Source organism: Globicephala melas, chromosome 3 (genome assembly GCF_963455315.2).
Source record: "Globicephala melas chromosome 3, mGloMel1.2, whole genome shotgun sequence".
NCBI lineage: Eukaryota > Metazoa > Chordata > Mammalia > Artiodactyla > Delphinidae > Globicephala > Globicephala melas.
Window position 1 is genome coordinate 42,121,018 of NC_083316.1, and position 20,689 is coordinate 42,141,706.

At 39.9% G+C, this 20,689-nt stretch overlaps 1 protein-coding gene across 1 annotated transcript in view; it reads right to left on the reverse strand.

Moving 5' to 3' along the window:
• CDC20B (cell division cycle 20B) overlaps positions 1-20,689 on the reverse strand; it is a 62,474-nt gene that overhangs the window by 28,197 nt on the left and 13,588 nt on the right. The window contains exons 3-5 of the mRNA XM_030843214.2: positions 8,966-9,185; positions 4,878-5,008; positions 1,313-1,406 (exon numbers count right to left, since the gene is read on the reverse strand). Of these exons, the coding sequence (XP_030699074.1) occupies positions 1,313-1,406; positions 4,878-5,008; positions 8,966-9,185 (445 nt within the window). The remainder of the gene's footprint in view (positions 1-1,312; positions 1,407-4,877; positions 5,009-8,965; positions 9,186-20,689) is intronic.

The window sequence follows — 20,689 nt, forward strand, 5'->3', positions numbered from 1 at the left end:
CAAAATAAAAACTTTAATCTCAAGGCTAGTGGACAGAATGAGGTAACCACCTACAAAGTAGAAGAAAAAGTGAGATGAAAAATAGAATAGAAAAAAATAAGAGAACTAATCCAGAAGGACCAACAATTATGGTCAACATTTCAGAAAGAAAGAAAAAAGAAACAAAGGTGAAGAAATTACTAAAGAATATTTCAAGAAACTTTCCAAGAATTAAAAGACATAGGTCTCCAAGACTGAAAAGATCTACCGGTGGGCTTGTCAGTTATAATGAGGTTTTTTTTTTTTTATTCTGCACGAAGCTTTATCATCATGAAATTTTAAAACACTAATAAGAGATTTTTCTATGTGCATTCAGAGAGAAAAAGCAGGTGGCATAAAAAGGACAGGAAGTCACAACATCATATAACTTCTCAGCAGCAACAGTGGATGCCAGAAAGCAATAAAGCAATACCTTTATTCACAAAATTCTGAGTGAAACTAGAATCTGTAGCCAGCCAAACTATGAATCAAGTGTAAAAGTAGAGTAAGCACACTTTCAGACCAGCAAACCCAGAAGGAGCACAACATGGCTGCCTGGAAATAGCGGATCTAACATCAGAGAAGAGAAGTCCCAGAATCACAACTGTGGGACTGGCCAAGAGAGCAGCGTGTTCAGCAGGCTCTGGGTAGGAGGCCACCAAGGAAAACAAGAACTGATGTGGGTGGGTACGTGGAAAATGTTATTGATGGCTGTGGAACAAAACATGGGAGCATTTAGGGAAAACAGTCATAATTTCACAGGTATCTAATAAATGAAAATATAAAGCAACTTTTTAAGTCTAGGAAAAAAAGGTTATACTAGAAAAGAGGCATAGTTATAGTACACTATTTGGCTTGACAGGAAATAATACTTTTATAGTAATATGATGTAAATGTTAAATACTAATTTTACTCTTTAAAAGTGTAATATAAATAGACTGAGGGAGGTGAATGAAACAGGAGGAGAGCTAAGTTCTTACTATGCTAGAAAGTTGTGATAAAGTCTAAAATTGTAAAAAAAAAAAAAAGCAGTTTACAAACATTATTTAGAACATAGATGTAAATAGCAGGGGGTATAGCTGGAAGAGCTAAGGGTGGTTGCCTCTGGGAAATAAGAAGTGTTGGTAGGGATGGTTAAGACAGAGGATCACGAGAATTATCTACATTTTACAATAATGTTGAGTTTGTTCTAATAAATATAAAAATAAAATATTTTAAGATAAGGAAGAAATGAAGGAGGCAGGGAGAGAGGAGGGTAGGAAAGAAGGACAAACAGAAAATCTTTGGCCCATACCTTTCCAAATGCATTGGGATTGCTCGCAGAGCTGCATTTTCCCATTAATCTGCTGAGCCACTTTCTGGGTCGATAATAGCTGGTTTAAGCATTTCTGAAAACAGACACAAAGAGATTACTTATTCAGAAACATACGTGTACATCTCAGATGTGTTGCATGGTATAGACTTAAAGCTGCTAATTCACTACAAAGTTCAAAGTCTACACATTCCCGAAACCAAAACTAGAATAATTGCCATTATTTATTAGCTAACCACTGTGTAATAAACACAGTGCTGAATCTTTTACTGCTATATTATTTCTTATCTCCCCAGCAACTCCAGAGGGAGGGTATCACTCAGCTACAATAAAATCCTCTTTTATTCTTCTGGCCTAAAAATCCTTTTAGCCCACAAACCAACCATATGCCAGTGACATCATCAAAGCCTGCAAGAACTGAAATGTCGTATTTCTAGTACTCTCTGAAATTAAAAGACCTCCTCAAAACAATAAAGTTGAGGGCTTCCCTGGTGGTGCAGTGGTTGAGAGTCCGCCTGCCGATGCAGGGGACACGGGTTCGTGCCCTGGTCCGGGAAGATCCCATGTGCCGCAGAGCAGCTGGGCCCGTGAGCCATGGCCGCTGAGCCTGCGCGTCGGAGCCTGTGCTCCGCAATGGGAGAGGCCACAACGGTGAGAGGCTCGCGCACCGCAAAAAAAAAACAAAACAAACAAACAAAAATATTTCCATATATATTCCTCAAAAAGTCATCATTAGGGCTTCCCTGGTGGCGCAGTTGTTGAGAGTCCGCCTGCCGATGCAGGGTACACGGCTTCGTGCCCCGGTCCGGGAAGATCCCACGTGCCGCGGAGCAGCTGGGCCCATTAGCCATGGCCGCTGAGCCTGCGCGTCCGGAGCCTGTGCTCCACAACGGGAGAGACCACAACAGTGAGAGGCCCGCGTACCGAAAAAAAAAAAAAAAAAAAAAAAAAAAAACAATAAAGTTGAGTATTAGAATACTTTCCCCAAGAAAGATTTATTTCAAGGGGTGCCTCTCAGCATCCAACCCAGAGATGGTCTCTCAGTCTGTTACTGAGATTTTCTCTGGACCTCAATTTTCCTCATCTGTAATATGTTGGGATTAAACTTATTATCTTAAAGGTCCTTTTCCACTAACACCTTTACCCATGAGAACTGGGACTATCAAGTCAGAGACAGCTTAAGTAAATTGCCTAAATTTCCATGAGCACAAAACTCTGATTGCTATCTCTCTGGGCCAGTATAAAAAGAGCACTCTGATGTTCTTACTTCCAGCTCCAATCAAAAACAGATGGGCAAATTAGTAAAAAGGGAAAGAAAAGTACTTATTCTAGAAATACAATAGTAAAGAGTTAAAACAGAGAAGATTCTCTTTTATCTCTTTCACAACAATACATTTAATCACTGGATCACCATAATTCAGACAGAAGTCTCTCTGCTGAGCATCATTTTGATATTTTGGGTTTCTTCCCAGATATTGTATCACATAATAGGCATTGCCAGTCAATGAATCATGGATTTTTAGGTATTCAAAGTAAAACAATTAATTATAAAGCAGGGCTTCACAACTTCAGAACTATTGGCAGGTAATGCATTATTGTGGTCTACTAGATACCTATCCCTGGTTGTGATAATCAAAAATGTCTTCAGGGCTTCCCTGGTGGCACAGTGGTTAAGAGTCCGCCTGCTGATGCAGGGGACACGGGTTCGTGCCCCGGTCCGGGAAGATTCCACGTGCCGCGGAGCGGCTGGGCCCGTGAGCCATGGCCGCTGAGCCTGCGTGTCCGGAGCCTGTGCTCCGCAACAGGAGAGGCCACAACAGTGAGAGGCCCATGTACCACAAAAAAAAAAAGATGTTTTCAGACTTTGTCAAATGTCCCCTGGGGAGCAAAGTAGCCCCCGTTTGAGAAGCAGTGGTATAAAATAACATTCCTACAATGACTTGATGGTCAATAGCTCAATGTAACTCTTCACAGATTCACTTCTTCAGAATCCCATAGTTACCTCAAAGCTGACCAAGGCATTGCCCAGACAGTGTGCTTCTGCTCAGTATACCCGGGGATACTCTTCCCTAGGTGAGATCCACTTATTATTGGGTTGGCCAAGAAGTTCATTCGGGTTTTCCTGTAAGATCTTATGGAAAAACCCAAACGAACTTTTGGGCCAACCCAATACTTTAATGAGCAACTTGGCATACAGCCAACTGGATATGAGAATTCTGAAATCTCTAGAGTTAGGCAGGTCTCATTGCAGAAACACCCCCCAGGTGATCTCTAAGGACCACATGAGACACACGTTTACTGTCGAGGTAAAAGACCTCACTTTATATCTGCACCGTTCTTGCTGATGTTTGACTTCCAATTAGTCATGACAACAAATGCTCTACATAAAGTAGTAAAAAGGCTTCCATTATTCCCTGCCCAGGTTCTTCAGTGATGCTGGGATGATGTTCTGGCTGGATAACAATTGCTATAACAATAGCAACTTGCCAACACCATCGTGACCCCACAGACAGAGCCACCAACTTTGCTGCCACGAGTTACCAGACAGCACAAGGGGAAGGAAAAGGGAAGTCGTGATGGCCAGGGCAGTAAAAACTCCAAACAGCACTAGAGAGTGGAAAGGACAGGTGTGTTAATAGCCGGGCCTGGGCTTGAGCTCAACAGCACCCATAGTTACCTCAATAGAACCCCTTGGCCATCCACCCACCCCAAACCCTTACCCAACAATAAGCACCCAGCAAAAGACCTGCTCTAATAACATTTGTTTCCAACTGCATATGAGTTCAAATAATTAAAATTTACATTCACAATATTTTATTGTTCCTCCAGCAAGATATATATGCCAAACACAGGAAGCACACACTCAATGAGTAGTAGCTTTGCCTAAATTGAGAATCTATGACATTCCTAGTTCAAAGTTTTCTAAATGAAACATTGATTTCTTCAGAGGCTCTTCATGCGATCTGATAAACCTAAAAACATGCTACTGATATTTAATGTGCACAAAGGATTTAGGGCAGACTCCTATGATCTTAAAACCATAATAAATAAGATACTTAAAAGAATTAAATTAACTTAGTAGAGAAACTAAAAAACAACAAAGACATAAGGGAAATATTTAAAAGACCATCTTATAGACGAAGAGTCAAACTGATCCTGAGACACCCCAAAGGGCAGACCAAGTCACCACATACTTTCCAAATAGTTGGGAAATGATCGTACAAAAGACCTTTGGGCTGAGAGGAAACATACCATAGTACGTATAATTTTATTCTATTTTTAGTCTTTACCTTGTTGATGGTTAATCTCATTTTCACTTTTTTGACTGATGCTAATTAAACACTTTTTTGTGTATTTGCCAGGTATTCTATTTCTTTTTGGAAATGCCTCTTTTCATGTCCTTCACAGACTCATTTTTTTCTATTAGGAACCCATCATTTTCTTATTGATTTGTCATAGCAGCTAAGCCAGCTCTTACCTCACATTTGGGACTCAGTTGTCTGAGCTTCTCAAGATGTGGGATCTTCAGTTTTCCCTCTTTACCTACCTGGCCTTTTGAGGCAACAGTTTTCCTCTTGCCTCCGTCCAGTGCATGGGGTGCCTTGCAAAAATGGAGAGCAGAGCTATTTGTTTCAAAACTTCCTTTGTTGGGGGTCTTCAGTGGCTCTTTGTAGGATCCTGCCAGAAAAACATTTAGCTTTGAATTTGGTTTTTAAAACAATATAATCTTTTAAACCTTTGGTTGGAGGTCAGCCCTTGGCATGTACCATAGAACAGAATGTGAAGATACAGGCCCTGGTCTCTGCAAAATCCTGGGTGGGGTGGGGTGGAGAGGGCGGCACAGGGCCTATGCAGAGCACTGGGTTCATAAGTGAACACTGGGTAAGAAAGTGCCTCAATGGCTTCCAAAACCAGGAGGAAATGCTAAGATTAAAGACCTGACCCCAACAGCAGCAGCAGCAGAAATGCTTTATGTCTGCCTGGAAAGGACACATTTGCAGATTTGAAGAATGGATACAAACAGTTCAATAGTTTAAAATGATGGAGCGAAGCGTACCTGGTTTGCCCAGGCTGTGATCATCCTGCCAGGAAATCACTATGGGATGCTTGCTTTCCAATCATTGACGTTCACTACATGATCATAAGCAAATCACTTTGCCTCTCCCTCTTCCTATTGCACAAAGACGTAAAGCTAGTTTGAGATGACTTTAGTAAAATACTTCCTAAGTTACAGTCATGGAAGAGTCAATGTTATTTGCATTGTTACTGTCCATTTCTATTCTCTTCCCACAACTGAGAAAGCCCTTTACCATACTTAACTGCACTGAAAACTTTGACAAGTCATCTTCTAAAGCTAAATATCTGCTATATCACTTGTTCATCAGCGGAACCGAGGGACCACTAGATTAAGTAACTTGGCCTTTTGCGATATGACAATCCCTTCTTCATTTGGACAAATGTGTGCTAGATAAACTGTCACTAATGTTCCTAGAGCCCAACACCTCAATTTCTGGGCTATCCAAAGTCTAAGAGGAAGGAGGAATGCAAAATCTAATTTCAAGGAGGAAAGAGGGATGAAAACATGAAATGTTCTGCAAAGTTTTATTTTCTTTAAAGGCTTTTTTATTTTAATGTATTTTATTTATTTATTTATTTTTGGCTGTGCTGGGTCTTCGTTGCTGCGTGCGGACTTTCTCTAGTTGTGGCAAGGGGGGGTTACTCTTCGTTGCGGTGCACGGACTTCTCATTGCAGTGGCTTCCCTTGCTGTGGAGCATGGGCTCTAGGCACGCGGGCTTCAGTAGTTGCAGCACACAGACTCAGTACTTATGGCTTGTGGGCTCAGTAGTTGTGGAGCACAGGCTTAGTTGCCCCGCAGCATGTGGGATCTTCCCGGACCAGGGATTGAACCCGTGTCCCCTGCATTGGCAGGCGGATTCTCAACCACTGTGCCACCAGGGAAGCCCCTTCTGCAACGTTTTAGATCTTACTCTTTGTCTTGCAAAATTATGCATCCTTGTTTTGTCCTATTTGTAGACAAGAGGAGAAGAAGCCGTCTCTCTGAAACTCAAATGAGAAATAAAACGTTACAGTTGGATGCTAGTATTGACAATCACCCCAGTTATCAACAAAGAGGTCAGGTCCACCAGCCTAAGGAATCCAGGACCTCTCAGGCTTTGTTCACAGAGCATGACTGCAAATGAACCTCTCTGCAAACATTCCTTTTAGGATGGGCGGGTCTTCAGTGTTCACCCTTCTGGAACAAAAAGAAAGAAACCCCACCAGCAAAACATTGAGAAACCAATGTTTCTGATTAATATGCAGTATTAACTTAATAGAAAATGAAATATACTTTCTTGTAAAATTATTTTGACTGATAATCTCTCTTAGAATTCTGAATTTCTCATGCAATGCTTTATTTGAAAATAATTAATTAATTAAGGAACTATGAAGGAAAAGGGAGCCCTTAATTTTAGCCAGAAATTCCTTGATACAATTAGCATTAAAATCACCCCTCAATTAAAACATCTTTCAGAAGATAGCCATAAGAATGACCTTTCTTACAACCCTTTATCTCCTACTGTTTCAATCAGCTATTTTCTGTGTTGATACTTACTATTACAGGAAAATTTCATTGGTTTAAAAATGATTTGAGGCCTTTCTCACCTCTGAGATGGCCCACACTCTGTCTGTGGAGTGTGTTTCTCTCTAAATAAATCCACTTCTTAACTATCAAAAAAAAAAAAAAATGATTTGAGCTCCCTTTCCATCTGCAGGACTATGGTGCCTCACTGTGTCTAATGTCATTGAGAAAAGAGTGGCAGTAAGTTACCATTTGTCTTAAACATGCTGATAAGACAATGAATTACATTGCCTAGGATTTTAAAAAGGAAGAACAGAAATTAAATCACTAAGTGTCAAGTTTTGCTTCTGAAGGATGGGAATAAAAAAGGTTGTGCTCCTATTGGTGGGAATGTAAATTCATGCAGTCACTATGGAAAACAGTATGGAGGTTCCTCAGAAACGTAAAAATAGAACTATCAGCAATGATCCAGCAATTCCACTTCTGGGTACTTATCCAAAGGAAATGAAAATAGGATCTTGAAGAGATATCCACAGTAGCCAAGATATGGAAACAACCTAAGTGTTCATCAACGGATAGACAAAGAAGATGGAGTACATAAACATACAATGAAATATTATTCAGCCATGAGAAAGAAGGAAATCCTGCCATTTTCAACAACATGGATAGACCCTGAAGGCATTATGCTAAGTGAAATAGTCAGACAGAGAAAGACAAATACTGTATGATATCACTTATACCTGGAGTCTAAAAAAGCCGTACTCAGAGAAAGAGAGTAGAATGGTGGTTGCCAGGGGCTAGCGGGTGGGGAAAATGGGGAGGTATCAGTCAAAGGGCACAAATTTCCCATTAGAAAATGAATAAACTCTGGGGATCTAATGTATGACATGATGATTATTGTTAACAATACTGTATTATAAACTTGAAAACTGTTAAGAGAATAGATCTTAAATGTTCTCACCACAAAAAAAATGGTAATTATGTGACGTGATGGCAATGTTAACTAACTCTATTGTGGTAATCATTTTGCAATACATAAGTGCATTGTGTCATCATGTCATACACCTTAAACCCACACAGTATTATATGTCAATTATTTCTCAACTGGGACTTCCCTGGTGGTCCAGTGGGTGAGACTCAGCACTCCCAATGCAGGGGGCCCGGGTTTGATCCCTGGTCCGGGAACTAGATCCTGCATGCATGCCACAACTAAGAGTCCACATGCCACAACCCATGCCACAACAAAGACCCAGCACAGCCAAAATAAATAAATCTCAATAAAGCTGGGAAATTTTTTTTAAAGTTGTGCTAATGAGACATATTTTAGAAGGAGAGCTTGTGTTTCAAAGCTTTGACAGGTTAATCCTGGATCCCTGCCCACCAGATCACAGCTTTGCTGCCCATTCCCCATCTCTGTCCCAGGCAGGCATTAGACTGTCCCACTCTCATCTTTCCTTCTCTTTGCTTCCCTCTTCCCTCTTTCCCTCTCTTCTTGTTTCCCTCCACTCCCCTCATCTCTTCTCTTCTTTCTTCTTATTCCTCCTCTCTCTCTCTGTCTCCTCTCTACTCTCCATCTCTCTCCTCTTCCTTCCTTTTCTTTCTCTTCCACTCATCCTCTCCTGTTTTCATCTTTTTCTTCTATTTCATACCTAATTATTTCATTACTAATACATCTTTTTCCTGACTGTTGTAGACAAGGAATCTTACCAGAGTCATCAAAAACTCTATACTTTACAAAACATAAGAGAAACATATTTGTGTGTATACATATGTATACATACACATATTTATACATACATAAAGTCTTTACAAAAGCAATAATCTACCAATGCAAATCTCAGAGACACACTTAAAATACAACATACTTTCTTCTGGTTTTGTTTCAGGCCTCCCCTTCCCCCTGCCCCTGCAAATTTCTTATTCAAAGGGAGAAAAAGAGAAAAGCAGTTGACTAAATGTGACATCAGATATTTCTGTAAGACAAAGAGTCTCTCAGGAATACATCTTTTTTTTAAGATTTCAAAACTGGCCTGTGGCATTTTTATTACCTCACCTGGAATCAAGGTCTCTTTCTCAGGAGTTATCTTCAGCACAGTTTCTGGGAGGTCAGCTGTTGAATGCTCTCCCCCAAAGGAATGGGCTGCCACATCCCTGGTTTGGCTTTGCCGCCATCTTGTGGTAATTGGGCTACTGGCAACAGGAACTTCAGCCGATAGCCTCTTCGCAAAGTTGCTCTTGAAGTTAGAGTATGTTGGATTAACTGCATCAAATACCTATTTAACAACAAACAGATACATGATTTATAGTAGCCTCAATGATACAAAAGTTAAAATTCCTTAAAAGAGAATTATAAACAACTCACCTAGTACATTTTATATATGTATGTATATATATATATATATATACCACACTTAGAGCCTCTGCTCAAGGGTCTGAAGACGTACCAAAGCAGTTTCAGGAGTAATTATGTTTATGCTTATTACTATTACATACAAATATAAAATATGAAGTTGAATAACACTATATACTGATCATAGAAGATGTTAATATAAAATCATAAATTTTTATAAAAGCATAAAATATCATAAAGTCTGGAAATAAATAGCAATTTTCTAGTCCAATCCCATTTTTCAGACGGGAAAACTGAGGCCTAACTTGCTCAACTTCTGTCCATCCCCTCTGAGAAACACCAAGAGTTTGGTATTTACAGATCCTTTAGTGGTGAGCCATGCCATGTAGTTATATGAAATTAAAATGCAAATGACAAACTGAAAATGAATTATTTTTTAACAAAATGACAGGCATGTTAGGTTAATATCTTTGTATAAAGGGCTCTTATAGAAATTTAGACAAGTTTATCATCCCAAGAGAAAAGTGAGCATGGGACATAAAAAGACAGTACATTAAAGAGATATATAAATGCCCCAAATATATTCAAGCTCATTAATAATCAAAAATGCAAATTTAAAACAATATTGAGATGTTAGCAATGATTTTTTTAAATGACAATTCCCAATGTTGAAGGTTCTAGAAACAAACACTGGCATACAGTGCTGGTGGAATGTCAATTAGTATCTGGAAAGGACAATTTGGCAATGTGTGTCAAAAGCCCTCAAATATGTGCCTAACCTGTACTGACCCAGCAATGTCACCTCTAAGAATTTAAGGAAGAAATCAAAGATTCCAGCATCTATTGATTGCATACCACATACAAACCCATATGTTAATGGTTTTATGCACATTCATATTTAATCCTCTGAAACACTTGGTGAAGCAGGTCTGTTATTTATTCCCATTTTACCAATGAAGAAACTGAGATTTAGAAGTTAAATGAATTGCCTAAGACCACACTAGGAGTAAATGGAGATGCTATACCCTAAACTCATCTGTCTGACTCCACAGTCCATGCTTTCAACTGAGAACGTGAGGGTGTGTACTGAAGTATATATGTAAGGGCAAAAAGATGAGAGGGACTCAGTGTTTACCAGTGGAGAATTGACTAGGTAAACTATGTGGCATCCATAAAAGGGAATACTCTGCAGCCATTAGAAATTAGGGAAATGAAATCAAAACCACAATGAAGCACCACTTCATACCCACTAAGATGGCTATAGTCAATCAGTCGACCTATCTATAACAACTATTGGTGAGGATGTGGAGAAATTAGAACCTCTGTACATTGCTTATGAGAATGCAAAATGGTGCAGCTGCTGTGGAAAAAGTTTGGCAGTTCCTCAAAAATTTAAACCTCGGGCTTCCCTGGTGGCGCAGTGGTTGAGAGTCCGCCTGCCGATGCAGGGGACACGGGTTCGTGCCCCGGTCCGGGGAGATCCCACATGCCGCGGAGCGGCTGGGCCCGTGAGCCATGGCCGCTGAGCCTGCGCGTCTGGAGCCTGTGCTCCGCAACGGGAGAGGCCACAACAGTGAGAGGCCCGCATACCGCAAAAAAAAAAAAAAAAATTTAAACCTCGAATTACCATATGACCAGCAATTCAACTCTTAGGTATATACCCCAAAGAAATGAAAACAGGTACTCAACTACAGGTACACAGATGTTCACAGCAGCATTATTTATAATAGCCAGAGGTGGAAATGGATAAACAAATTGAGGGGGGAATGTATGTGTGCAATGGAGTATATATATGCCTGTATAACAATATGTATATGAATATTACTCAGCTATAAAAAGGAATGAAGTACTAATAAAATGCTATAATGTGGATAAACCTTGAAAATATTATGAAAAGTGAAAGAAGCAGACACAAAAAAAGTCACATATTGTATGATTCCATGTATATGAAATATCCAGAATAGGTAACTCCATAGAGACAGAACACAGATCAGTAGTTTCCATGGATTGGGGGAAGAAGGAAATGGGGAGAAACTGCCTAATGGGTACGGAGTCTTTTTTTTTTTTTTTTTTGAGTCTTCTTTTGGGACGATGAAAATATTTTGGAATGAGATAGAGGTGGTGGTTGTACAACACTGTGAATGTACTAAAGGCCATTGAATTTTTCACTTGAAAATGTTTAATTTTATGTTTAATTTCATGTTTTTTAATTTTTATGATTTCACCTCAATTTAAAAATCTTTAAAGATAGGATTAAATTCAATAAAACACAAAAATGCTTATACTATACTACCAAGTGAAAAATGGACACCATAAAAGAGTATTCCAATGTGGTCTTACTTCCTATCTATAAATGAAAGATAGGAAGGAAATATGCCAGAACATTAAGGCAGCGAATATTGGTTTTGTTTGGGTTTTTTAGTAAGTGTGTGTAAGGTGATCACCTGGTCGTCTGCAGCCACTCCAGCTGGTGGGTGGATATCTCTCCCCTACTGCTGCTCTGTTTTCCTCCAGAAACTGCACCAAAAAGGGCACCTTCTCCAGAAAAAGAGAAGTCAGGAGCCCGAGGCCTTTGCTGTTGTGAACAGTGTTGTCTGGGGTCAATTTTTTTGCCTTTCGATTGTTCTACCCTTGTTCTTGTTTTTGAGTAGGAACAGGAAAAGCTGAAAAGCGGGAAAGATAGAGCCCTGGAAACGTAAATCTGGCATCTCATCCTCAGAAGCCCAGACAAGGGAGCAGCAGGGAAGGAGCTGGCAGAAGTGGGCCTGGAGGGAGAAATGTGGCCCACTCAGACTTTCATCTCCTACTTCTTGGTTTCTCTCAGACAAGGAAACCACAGATCCAGCTCAAAGACTGGAGAGACTCAGCCCCAGTCAGAAGGAGACTGGGTGGTGGGAATCTCTCTCTGATCAGAATGCTCGTGTTTCAGCAAGAAAGATAGTCAGAGGGGTACGTTGTCCCATGTTTTAACAGAAGTTATAAATTGAGACTTTCCCTATCAATTTCCCTACTTTTCAAAGTTTTCAAGTGATTCAAAAATTTTAAAATGCGTGGGATTAAGCAAAGCATGTCTGTGGGCCCCATTCAGGCTGTGGGCTGGGCTAGGTCTGCAACCTCTGCAAACACCAGCGAAGCAGCCCTCACCCTTCTAGGCAGCAAGAAAGGGAGCAGCCACCATATTTGAAGATATATTTAACTTGCAACAAACATGATACTCTTGATCAAGGTTTTCCTGGAGTCCCAAATTTAAATATACATTTAAAAACAAAATAATCCTGAGTTTAAAAGAGGGAAAATAAAGAATTTGATATGTCAGCTAAGAAAAATGATTTAAAAATTTCACACTGAACTGACAATGAGCCATGTTTCTCTGGCTTGTCCACTGTCACTCTCTCCATATGGTTTCCCCACCTGGGATGCTCTTCAGCAGTTCTCTAGCCCACCCTCATGGCTGGGGTCAGCCACCAACTCCTTCAGGAAAGTGTCTCTGACATTCCTTTCCTCCCCATTCTAAACTGGGTTGGGCAGCCTGTGGTGGGCTATATAATTGTGATGGTTAATATTATGCATCAACTTGATTGAGCTAAGAGATGCCCAGATAGCTCATAAAATGTAATTTCTGGATGTGTCTGTGAGGGTGTTTCTGGAAGCATTTGATTCAGTAGACTGAGTAAAGAGATCCACCTTCACAAATATGGGTGGGCACCATCCAAACCACCAGGGCCCCAAATGGAACAAAAAGGCAAAGGAAGGGCAAATTCTCTCCCTTTGTGAACTGAGACATCCATCTTTTCCTGGCCTCAGACATCAGAGCTCCTGGTCCACAGATCTTCAGACTCCTTAACTTACAACAGCAGTCCCCCAGTTCTCGGGCCTTTGGACTTGGACTGAATCATACCACCAGCTTTCCCGGTTCTCCGGCTTGCAAATGGCAGGGTTGTGTGACTTAGCTTCCATAACCTCATGAGCCTCTTATCTATATGTATATCTATATCTATACCTATATCTCTGTCTATATCTATATATCCTATTCATTCTGTTTCTCTAGAGAAATCCTAATACAATAATGGCCCCGTAAGATATCCATATCCTAATCCCTAGAACCTATGAATGTTACTTTCTATGGCAAAGGGCTTTCGCAGATGTGTTTAAGTTAAGAATCTTGAGATAGGGAGAACATCTTGGATTATCTGGGTAACCCCTAAATGAAATAACATGTCCTTCTAGAAGGAGGCAGAGGGAGATTTGACTACACACAGAGGAGGAGAAGGAAATGTGACCACAGAGACAGAGACTGGGGTAATGCACAACCAAGAAATGCTGGTTCACCAGAAACAGGAAAAGGCAAGGAATGGCTTCTCCCCTAAAGCCTCCCCTGCTGATTTCTTGCCTTATGCCAGGGAAACTGATTTTGAACCTCTAACCTCCATAACTGTAAGAGAATAAATGTGTCCTGTTTTAAGCCTCCACATTTGTGGTAATTTGTTACATCAGTCATTGGACGCTAATACACAGCACTCTTGTGCTTCTATAGCTCACTATGTGTGCTTCCAATAGAGCCTGGTCACATTTTATTAATAATAACAGCATTTATCAAGCACTCAATAAGTGCCAAGCACTGAGATAAATGTATTAGAGGGTTTTTATTTAAACTTCATCACAACCCTATGAGATAGGTACAGTTATATCCCCCATTCTCCAGAGTCGGAAAGTGAAGGTTAATAGGTTTGAACAAGGATAACTTGAGAAAAGATATAGCGCTGATAAGTAGCGGATCCAGGATTCAGACCACTGCACACAATTGTACACAACATTGCCTTTATGAATGGTAGCCCCTGGAGCATGCAGTGCACAACCTCAAAACCAACCAGGGTAACCCAAGGTTTAAACTCACAAAGTGATTCAGTCCCCGTGCTTTTAGCACCTCTGCTCATACTGTAGTCTCAATGTTTGTGTCCCTCCTCCCCCCACAAAAAAATCATGTTGAAATCCTAACCCTTAAAGGTAATGGTGTGAGTAGGTGGGGCCTTTGGGAAGTGATTAGGTCGTGAGGGCAGAGCCCTAATGAATGGGATTAGTGCCCTTATAAAAGAGGCCCCACAGAGCTCTCAAGCCCCTTCTATCATGTGAGGGTACAACAAGAAGTCTGCAGCCCAGAAAACAGCCTTCAACCGACCATGCTGGGACCCTGATCTCAGACTTCTAGCCTCCAGAACTGTGAGAAATAAATTTCTGTTGTTTATAAGCTACCCAGTCTATGGTATTTTGTTACAGCAGCCCACAAAGACTAAGATGGCTTATATTCCACTTTTCTGATTATTATTATGTCCTTCTACTATATTATCAATTCATTAAGACCAGAGACTTCATATTTTCTCTTACTATCCTCAGATTATAAGACATTTAGGGCATCTAGGAGCTCATGAATAAATGAATGAATCTCTTCCCTCAGAGGCAGTGAATCCTAAAAAACCACAAGGGATTTAAGAAAGAATCCAGAGGCAAGGAAATAAGCTATTTTCTTTCTTTCTTTTCCATTAAGAAGAATGATTGTCAAATTGGACAGGACATAATAAACATTTCTGCAGAAACTGGAGAGTGAGTTTTAATTAAGCAATAGATATTCATCTGGGCAATTTAAATAAGTTCAAGTCTCTGGGACCAGATAAATGAAACCTCAGAACACTGACGACACTTCCAGAATGGATACTGATTAGTGATCTATGATGACAAGTGAGAAAATGCCCTCCCCCCCAAATTTAGATAGACAAGTGTTCTCCATGGTTTTCCAATAGGAAGAACAAGTAACTAGAAATAAGTAGCTTTTGTCACCAGTGGCCTGGATCACACGAGTCTTACTGGATCTATGTTGGCCTGAATGAATCCGCCTGTGATGTACAGAAGGGGTTCTGTCCCTGGCCTAATGCTGTTGAGTTTGTTATCAGTAGTTTGAATGGAAATTTATTTATCGAAATGGTTTTTCCTAAGGTGAGAAGAGAGTTAAAATATTAAAGGACAGAGTAGGATTCAGAATAAAGTCTGGGACAAAGACCAAAATCAGCAAAATTCAATTCAATAAGAATATGTGAACATTTTTCCCATTTAGATTTTTTTCACAGCACAGGCCTAACATGGGAAAGAACTGATAAGAAGTGAAAATGATGGGCAGTATTAGACAGCCACATCCAGAATATGAGTCAACAGTATAATGCAATTACTTTTTTTTTAAGTAGTACAATTCTAGGCCTTGTTAAGAGAAAAACAGTGTCCAGAAGAAAAGCAAGCAAAATCTGATTATCTCTGCACCGGTCAAAACTCATCTGGAGAACCGTGGCCAGTCTCAGAACTGTTCTTTCGGAAGGAGATGGACAAGCCAGGATTCAAAACTTGATTTTATTTGGAGGAAAGAGACTGCAGTGATAGGAGGGCAGGGAACACACAGTAAAAGAGCCACACATGAATGGAGTGAGGGCACCTGGGGTATCTAGTCCAGAGGAAAGGAGACCCAAAAGGAACTGTCTTCTTTAAAGAGAAGCAATTTATGACAAAAAAGCAAAACTTATTTTGTGTTGCTCCCTATGACAAAACTAGGACCGATGCATGGGAAGAGGCAAGTCTGTATTCAACACAAAGAACGTTCAAAGAGTTAGAACGCAATTGTTCGTAACATTTTGAATATATTGTTCTCAGTCAGCCCCTCCACTAAGGACATATGGTCTGTAATGGCACAGATGAACATTTTTTAATAGTTATGTATTTTAACGTGCATTTTTTTAATGTTTAAATTTTTCATTGTTGATAGAAAATTTTCCCTTATAAAAATTAATTTGAGTAAAATAAGTGACTCGATTTGGACAAAAAAAGTTAAGTAACTAACAAATGGTATGCAGACAGGGCAAATCACTGAGGCAGTATGCAAATAACTACAGCTTAGGAAACACTGCTGTAGGTTGTGGTATTTCATCTTCAATGTTTTTAAACTTCTGTTCCAGGATCTATCTCCTGCTGAGGAAATGCCTGTCGCATAGTTTTAAATGACTCAAGTATTTATTAATAGAGAGGAAGAGGGAGATAAGGAAAATAAGACAAAGAAGGGAAAAGGTATGAATGACTTGATACTCCAAGCACATCAGTGTGCCTTGTTTACCTTTAGAGTTCACATCATATTGACACTAAATCGGGAGGAATTCAGGGCACCGGGGCCAAAAAATAAATAGAAAGGAACCTAGAGAGGTTAAAAATAAGGTCAGGAAGTAACAAAATGAAACAACTGGGAAAACAGAAACAAATATATATCTAGTGATAAATAATCTGACACACAAATATTCAGTGGGTGGGAAAAACCTAGACATTCCAAGGAAAGACATGCTGGTGATGCCACGGTCTTTCTAGAACCTTATGAAAGAGACAAAAGTAACAAAGATGGTCCTTAGCTCTCAGGCATATCCCACCAACCGCTCTTCCTTAGCCTCTGAATGTCTGCCCTTCCCACCTGCCCCACCAGCAGCAGCCCAACACGGCAGCATTCTGTCCACAGGACATTTCGAAATCAGGGTCTAAATATTATTTAAAATTGATCGTGAAGAACAAAATATTTACCGTCTCATTTTTTAACTTCCAATGCCCCCTCATCCTAGGGAGCAATACAACCCAAGCAAAAACAATCAAGGTCAGATATCCTTTATTCTGCATTGCCAACACCTGCCACTGGGGGCTCCAGAGTGTCTTTAGCATCTACCCCTTCCTTTCTATCTCCCTCATCACGGTTGCCTTCGTTAAGTACACTATCATCTCTCAGCTTGACTTGTTGCTCTGCAGGCTCTGACCCCTTCCACATAACTTCAGTACACGTGGCCAAGGTTTTGTTTGTTGTTCTCCATTCCCTTCCCTCTTCAGACCCTTACAGTGATTTCTTATAAAACTAAATGTCGGGACTTCCTTGGCGGTCCAGTGGTTAAGACTTCACCTTCCAGTGCAGGGGGTGCGGGTTCCATCCCTGGTGGGGGAGCTAAGATCCCACATGCCTCTCAAACAAAAAAATCAAAACATAAAACAGAAGCAGTATTGTAACAAATTCAATAAAGACTTTTAAAAAACAATGTACCACATTAAAAAAAATCTTTAAAAAAAATCTAAATATCTAGTGATGAATAAAACCCCTTCACCAGAGTACTACAGCAATCTCACATATCACATTTTCTTCTAAGTAAACATATTTTGTCTATCACAGAGAAATAGTTTAATGTCATTAAAATAATTTTGGTTATAAAGTTGAAAGTCCTAAACTCTAGTCTTGGTTGTCCCACTTACTAGTTCTGTGATCCTGGGTGAGTTATTAACTTCTTCATATTTCAAAGAATTGTTACAAAGAATTGTTACATATTTCAAAGAATTGTTACATTGTAAAGAGCTTTATACTACACTTGATCCCCTGTAATATAAATATATCCATATTTATATACTAAATATTAAAAATAGCTTTCTACAAACATGTTATTTGTTTAGAATCATGGGTAGTACAAAGCTCTTACCAACATGTCATTTCTTTAGCACTTGGTTATTTGCTGCCTTATAATTGTTCCCTTGTTTCATGTGTGTTTTGTCTGCAAGCTTGATTTCATACTTGTGTGAGGCTGCTTCCATCACTTACACTTTATTGTATCTTCTGCAGTGCCTTAGTTGGTTGACTGAGTCCACTGCTTTATCCCATTTTTGACCCAGTAGCTTCCCTTAACCTTGACCTTCTACCTCATCAATGTCTTCCCCTCCTTTAGGAAGCCTTCCTAGAGCTTCTGAAAGAGAACTGGTGGGTTTTCTAACATATGATCCCCTAAGCAGAGTAATTTGCAATGTGGATTTATTTATAATCTGAGGATGGTCTTAGTGTAGACAGAACATGTAAGCAATGATGATGATCCCCAGAAAGCTGAGAGATGATGAAATCAAATATATACAGAGAAAGACTCTAGCAAGGTCCAAAATCTATCTGTGGTCACCACTGTCTAGGGTGGGTGTTCTCCAAACTACTGTCTTAAATGTTTGGTTAATGGGCCTGTATGGATATTTAGATATCATAGATATATATATACACATATGTTTATATTTATATCTCATGCTCCTAAGCCTCAAGAATTATAAAATTAACAAACTGGCTCTGATCTGATTTCGTCCTTAACAAGAGACTTACTTAAGCTTTCCAAGTAGTTTTCATATAGAGTGAATTTTCTGGTCAAACGAACAGGAAACATCAGGTCTGCACAATTGTTTTATTTCTGGTTGTAAAAACTGGCATGCTTATATAGCAATCTCTCATAAGTTCATACAGCATAATATTGGCCTTCTCAAGTCCTTTCAGCTCTGGATCACTCAATGGGAGATTCATAGAAAACAATGGACTAGACGCTAGCATAATGATTTTATCAAAATAATATCACCCTATGGAGTCCTGCCTGGGAGATGGTCAGTCAACATCCCTTCCAGAGTTATCCCTCTGTCTCCTCCCTCAAAGCACAGTTATAATGGAATGAGTTTACATGGTTCAAATTACAACAGGTTCTATGAATCAACTTTTAAAGCTATTTGCTTAAACAGCCTGCGGAGTTAAAGTAGCTAGTGTAGACACAGAGACACGAAACACATCTACTGTGGAAGATAAAGGGAAACCAAAGAAGCTTGTTACTCTGCAAACCAGAAAAAGATTGAAGTCTAATTTCTCAGACTTAAATGTGCATTTGAGTCATGAAGGGATCTTGTAAAAATGCAGATTTTGATTCAAAAAAGGCTGGGATGGGGCCTGAAAGGCTGAGTTTCTAACAAGCACTCAGGCGATGGCAGTGCTGCAGACAAGGACCTGACTTGGAGGAGCAAGGGCAGAGAATTTAAGCTACATAGCAGTGTTCGGAGGTAATATAAACACAGGCACTTTGTCTCTTTCAACAACTCAGCTAGAGAGCACCAAAGTAAAGTTATCACCGTTAAGAAGTGATATAATACATTTTGTATTAGTATTTGTATTTCTAGTTTTTACTAGAAATTAAATTTACAAGAGAATAGTTTTCTTTTGTATCCATTCTTATCAGGTCCCAAGAGTGGGAGTGAAGTGGTTTATGTTCTCTGACAGGTTTATGTGCTTAAGCCGTGGGCTTTGCTCAGCTACCTCCAAATACATACCCCAGGAGCAGGGACCAGAGCAGGGCTGATAGCCTCCTTAGCATGTCCTCTAAAGCTCCAAATACCTAATGATGATGGGAAGGGACTCTCACAGCTTCTCAGATCATTCTGTGTTTTCTAGCACTTTCTGGAAACTTACCACAACACCAACAGTCAGGCCCTAGTGGAACAAAGTACCTTCATTCAAAACCTGCTATGTGTCCTAGAACAAAAAATTTCATAATTTGTATGGAAACACAAAAGACCCTGAATAGCCAAAGCAATCTTGAGAAAGAAAAATGGAGCTGGAGGAATCAGGTGCCTGGACTTCAGACTATACTACAAAGCTACAGTAATCAAGACAGTATGGTACTGGCACAAAAACAGAAATATAGATCAATGGAACAGGATAGAAAGTCCAGAGATAAACTCACACACATATGGTCACCTTATATTTGATAAAGGAGGCAAGAATATACAATGGAGAACAGACAGCCTCTTCAATAAGTGGTGCTGGGAAAACTGGACAGCTACATGTAAAAGAGTGAAATTAGAACACTCCCTAACACCATACACAAAAATAAACTCAAAATGGATTAAAGACCTAAATGTAAGGCCAGACACTATAAAACTCTTAGAGGAAAACATAGGCAGAGCACTCCATGACATAAATCACAGCAAGATCATTTCTGACCCACCTCCTAGAGAAATGGAAACAAAAATAAGCAAATGGGACCTAATGAAACTTTAAAGCTTTTGCACAGCAAAGGAAACCATAAACAAGACGAAAAGACAACCCTCAGAATGGGAGAAAATATTTGCAAATGAAGCAACTGACAAAGGATTAATCTCCAGAATATACAAGCAGCTCCTGCAGCTCAATATCAAAAAAACAACCCAATCCAAAAATGGGCAGAAGACCTAAATAGACATTTCTCCAGAGAAGATATACAGATTGCCAACAAACACATGTAAAGATGCTCAACATCACTAATAATTAGAGAACTGCAAATCAAAACTACAACGAGGGGCTTCCCTGGTGGCACAGTGGTTGAGAGTCCGCCTGCCGATGCAGGGGACACAGGTTCGTGCCCCAGTCCGGGAAGTTCCCACATGCCACAGAGTGGCTAGGCCGTGAGCCATGACCGCTGAGCCTGCGCATCCAGAGTCTGTGCTCCGCAACGGGAGAGGCCACAACAGTGAGAGGCCCGCGTACCGAAAAAAAAAAAAAAAACTACAATGAGGTATCACCTCACACCAGTCAGAATGGCCATCATC